The sequence below is a fragment of the Maniola jurtina genome, chromosome 12, assembly GCF_905333055.1.
Source record: "Maniola jurtina chromosome 12, ilManJurt1.1, whole genome shotgun sequence".
Classification (NCBI taxonomy): Eukaryota; Metazoa; Arthropoda; class Insecta; order Lepidoptera; family Nymphalidae; genus Maniola; species Maniola jurtina.
The window spans coordinates 11686104-11691562 of record NC_060040.1 but is presented as its reverse complement, the minus strand read 5'-3'; the positions used below and the strand labels follow the sequence as shown (position 1 = coordinate 11691562).

Genomic DNA, 5459 nt, shown 5'->3' with positions numbered 1-5459 from the left:
GGAAGGGAAACACATATTATGTATCCAGGTAGTAGGGATGATATTATAATATTTTTTGTAATTTTTTTATAATATTTTGTTTCGTAAGTAAGGTGTGATCAGAGAATAGCGAAGGCGGCATTACATTAGTTTAGCCAGGGAAGTATCTGGTAGTTTTGATTATTATAATACATATTATAATTCCACACTTCTCCATCGATTAAAAATTATAACTATCATAATATTATGTCGGTATTTATAATTCACTCGTTGCGCAAAATAACTTAGTTAAAGTTCAATGAATTTTCGTATCGGTATATTATGTAATTGGGCGTAGTAAAGCATATAGGAACACAGCAAATTATATCTTATCGTATATACAATTATGTATAGTTATATTGATAATCTCCGAGCATATAAAAGGAGAAGGTCCGTTATGTGTTAATTCATTGTTCTTTTCAAGTATGAAGGGCCATACCGTGTTATTATGTCACTTATTATTAGGAGTTCAGTATGTGATGTGTAGTGATCATGAACTTTACGAGTATTTAAATATGACGGAGCCTGCGAATCGACAACTGTACGAATTCAAATTACATCATAAGGTTCGTAATCTATATCTATACTTACTAATAAATAAAATTGGAGTGTCTGTCTGTAATTTCGAAATAATTACCTCATATTAAGCTCATATGGTCATTTGAACGATGCCATAACTGAATCACACGTTTTTAAAATTTTTGTCTGTCTGTCTGTCTGTCTGTCTGTTTGAAAAGGCTTATCTTCGGAACGGCTGAACAGATTTTGACGGGGTTTTCACAGACAAGTAGAGGATTGGCCAGGGAGTAACATAGGCTACTTTTTTAACCGACTTTCAAAAAGGGAGTTGTGTTTTCTACCTATGTACCTACACCGAAATCTCCGAGATTTCTGAACCGATTTGCGTAATTTTTTTTTATATCGAAAGTTCCCACGGGATTTCAGACCCTAAATCCACGCGGGCGAAGCTGCAGGCATCAGCTAGTGTTAAATGAAATTTAAAACACTTGAATAGATGTAGAAGTGATAAGAGCGGTAGCCTAGTGGTTAAGACATAGACTCCTTCAAAGGTCCAGATGTTAATCCCAGGCCAAGCCTCTTTTTAGGGTTACGTACCTCAAAAGGAAAACGGAACCCTTATACTAGGATCACTTTGTTGTCTGTCTGTCTGTCTGTCGTGTTTGTCAAGAAGCCTATAGGGTACTTTCCGTTGACCTAGAATAATGAAATTTGGCAGGTAGGTAGGTCTTATAGCACAAGTACAGGAATAAATCTGAAAACCGCGAATTTGTGGTCACTTCATTAAAAAAAAAATTAAAATATGTTTCAATTTTCAAAGTAAGATAACTATACCAAGTGGGGTATCATATGAAAGGGCTTTACCTGTACATTCTAAAACAGATTTTTATTTCTTTTTATGCATAATGTTATATCATTTGCTTTAACGATGATTGAAAACATCGTGAGAAAATCTACATGCTTGAGACTTCTCAAATGTGTGTGAAGTCTACCAATCCGTACTTACTTGGTGTATGCGTTTTGGATTATGACTATAATATTATATTTTCATCCTAAAAGATCTGTTCTCAGTAGTAGGCTGGCAATGGTACCCCTTGCAGCACCAGGATTTATGAGTTGAAATCCAGAGCTCACATAATTATATTTGTATTATCATGGGATAAAATTGATGTCCTAAGTTCGATATACGACTTAGTTTCGATAAGTTTTTAAAAATAATATATAATACTAAAGTAAATCAAGGAATCCCGCATTAACTTTTATTCTCAAATATTTTTTCTTGCGTTACAGAAACCTATAGGGATACTCACCACAGGTGCAGGACAGCTTGTAGAGATCAGAGAGACAGTCACATTAAACTCGGATGCATTTTCCAATCAGTACTTTATTAACTTACTAACTCACAACAATGCTGAAAGAATTCCTGAAAGAAATGTACATGCAAAAGGTGGCGGGGCATACGGATATTTTGAAGTGACTCACGACGTATCTGAGTACATAAAGAGCGATGTCTTCAACGGAATTGGAAAGAAAACACCGATAGTGTCTCGATTTTCGCCGGTCACCCCAAACCTTGGGGGAAGCGATCTTGTCAGAGAGCACAGAGGCATGGCCGTTAAGTTTTTCACTAAGGAAGGAAACCTTGATTTGGTATGCATTAGTTTTCCCGTATTTTTCCATAAAGACCCAATAGATTTTCCGAGCTTCGTTCATTCAAGAAAGAGGAACCCGAAGACTAATCTCATGGACTTCTCAATGCATTGGGACTTCGTTACTAAAAGACCGGTAACTATGCACGCACAATTGTGGCTGCTGTCCGATTTCGGAATTCCAAATGGCTATCGAAAAATGAATGCGTTTGCTGTTCACACTTTTGAAGTCTATAACAAATTCGGTAAACGATATTTCGTGCGATTTAATTTTAGGACTAATCAGGGTATAGAAAATCTTTCAACCGAACAAGCAGAAGAAATTCAGGCTCGAGATCCTGATTACTTCAACAGAGACTTGTATAATGCTATTGAAAAGAAACACTTCCCATCGTGGACATTGGAAATGGATGTTCTGCTATTAGAAGACGTTACTAAATTGGATTATGATCCATTCGATATTACGAGATTGTGGAAAAAGGGTACTTATAAGACTGTTCCTATAGGTTGCCTAACGTTAGTGCAGAATCCAGACAATTTCTTCAAAGATGTGGAGCTTAGTGCATATGATCCTGGACACTTAGTGCCTGGTATAATAGGCGGGGTGGACGACTTGTTTAGAGCTAGAAGGTTTGCTTACCGCGATACTCAAGTCTATCGTTTGGGCGTAAATCACAACAGAATTGAGGTTAACAATCCATTGTACAGGAAGGTTTACAATCGTGATGGTGTACCTCCAGTGAGAGAAAACATGAAGGATGCGCCAAATTACTATCCCAATTCATTTAACGGACCCGTTCCATATGTGGATCCCAATCGACCTAAGGATAAGTTTGTTATTTATTCGTCCAATGCAGTTGACTTGCAACCAGCAGCGGATTTCTATAACAAGATATTACAATGTGAAGATCAAAGGGAAAGGCTTGTGAATAATACGGTAACGCTGTTACTACCCGTGTCTCCAAAACTGCAGAGACGGGTTATTCGACTCTTCAGTCTGACAGACGAAAACTTGGGTAAAAAAGTGGAAACAGGATTGAAGAAAGCCTTACATATGCATCCACATCCACCAATTATCCACACGTTAAAATTTATAGTGCATGATAAACATGCTATATGATACGTTAAATAAATTTTAATATTAGATAGCACCGAGAGTGCATTTTTCAGTGAGTATTGTATATGTATAGATAACGGTTTACAATAAATTTGTGAAAGGCAGAAAGCAAACTGGATAGCTGTTTTGTATGCGGCCATTATTTTTCCGCACTAGGACAAATATGAAATACCTACGAATATTTCCGCACAGCTCTGTAGGCTAAAAACTGTGTTTTACAGCCCAAGGGTGGTACCGCACAAGGAAGGCAGTCACCAGAAAAGAGAATTATTAAGCATTGTTAAGCATGCCAGAGCACTACAGTGACGAGTGACGACCATGACCGAACTGTCAAGAGTGTAACGTCAAAGAAGAAGAAGGGTGGATAAGGTCTACTTTATAGTTTTAATAGCTGTGAATTAAGAGGCACTTTGCAAACAAGTGTATTGTAAAATAATTAATTTGGAAACAGATGTCAGCCGTCATTGCATTGGCAGTTCTGGTGCTGAAGGTGTTCTCACTTCTCACTATAGGTATTGTATATTTATTTAAAAATCAGATTTTGCAATTAAATAATAATACTCATTTTTTGTGGTTATCACTATTTTTGTTTTTGCTGAACATTTAATAAAAAATAGGAAATTTCTAGCAGTTTCATTAAACTGTGTTTTCAGATACATATCTACCCAGCGGTTTAGCTGTATAAGTTGATACGTTGTACCGATATGTCAGTCAGTTTCTTAATTAGCATTTGAATCACCATTATCATCAACATCAACCCATCGCTGTTTCACTACTGAGCACGCTTCTCCTCTCAGAATGAGAAGGGCTTGGCCATACACCTTTGAAACCATTTGAAACATCTCAAGCATGCAGGTTTCCTCATGATATTTTCCTTCATAATTAAAACGAGTGAAACGAGTTATTTAACAGGGTCTTGGAATCACACTAATATTATAAAGGCGAAAGTTTGTATGTATGTGTGTGTGTGTGTGTATGCTTGTTACTCCTTCACGCAAAAACTACTGGACGGATTAGGCTGAAATTCAGAATGGAGATACATTATATCCTGGATTAGCACTTATGCTACTTTTTATCCCAGAAAATCAAAGAGTTCCCGGGGTTTTAAAAACCTACATCCACGCGAACGAAGTCGCGGGCATCAGCTAGTTTAGTAATAAATCGATGTGATGTTTTGTATAGCAGTAGTTTATGGGCTAGAATGCATTATTAAAGAAAACTATTAAAAAATATAGATTTTTTGAAATTCTTAATATAATTGTCGTCACAAAGCGTAAACGACAAATTATGTTTCAATTTTGCAACATAAAAATATTTTCTCACAGAAATTACTCTATTTTTACGTAAAAAACCGTCCAAGTGCGAGTCAGACTCGCGCACTGAGGGTTCCGTACTCGAGTATTTTTTCCAACATTTTGCACGATAAATCAAAAACTATTATGCATAAAAATAAATAAAAATCTGTTTTAGCATGTACAGGTAAAGCCCTTTCATATGATACCCCACTTGGTATAGTTATCTTACTTTGAAAATAGAAACATATTTTTTTTTTTTAAATGATGTGACCACAAATTCGCGGTTTTTAGATTTATTCCTGTATTTTTGCTATAAGACCTACCTACCTGCCAAATTTCATGATTCTAGGACAAAGGGAAGTACCCAATAGGTTTCTTGACAGACACGACGAACAGACGGACAGACAGACAGACAGACAATAAAGTGATCCTATAAGGGTCCCATTTTTCCTTTTGAGGTACGGAACCCTAAAAATCGAAAAATCTAAATTTTTTAAATGATTTTCTTTAATGATGAGTTCTAGTCCCATAAACTACCACTATAGAAAAGATAACCTCCATTTTTATTCTTCTTCTTTGTCGCAACACTCTTGGCAGAGCGGTTGTGGTCATCATGAAGTGACGTTTTGGGGGGCAGATGTTACACGCCTCACGAGCATTCGCCACTTCTCCCTGCTGGTCGACATTCTGGTACATTCGTGCACGGCACCGCCCACAGCGGACTTAATTTGGTCGGTCTTGGTTGCTTTAACTTGGTTGGTCGGTCGTGTAGGCGACCTTCCTCGCCCTCTGGTACCCTCAACCTTGCCCTGCACCACAAGACGCTCAATGGAGTCATTCTTTATTCGATTTATAGTCCAT

General features: G+C 37.1%; 1 protein-coding gene across 1 annotated transcript; it reads left to right on the top strand.

Moving 5' to 3' along the window:
* Positions 1-443: 443 nt before the first annotated feature.
* On the top strand, positions 444-3306 carry LOC123870500 (peroxisomal catalase 1-like). Its single transcript, XM_045913827.1, has 2 exons — positions 444-584; positions 1828-3306. The coding sequence occupies exons 1-2, from the start codon at positions 444-446 to the stop codon at positions 3304-3306; spliced, it is 1620 nt and encodes a 539-aa protein (XP_045769783.1).
* The last annotated feature ends 2153 nt before the right edge of the window (positions 3307-5459 follow it).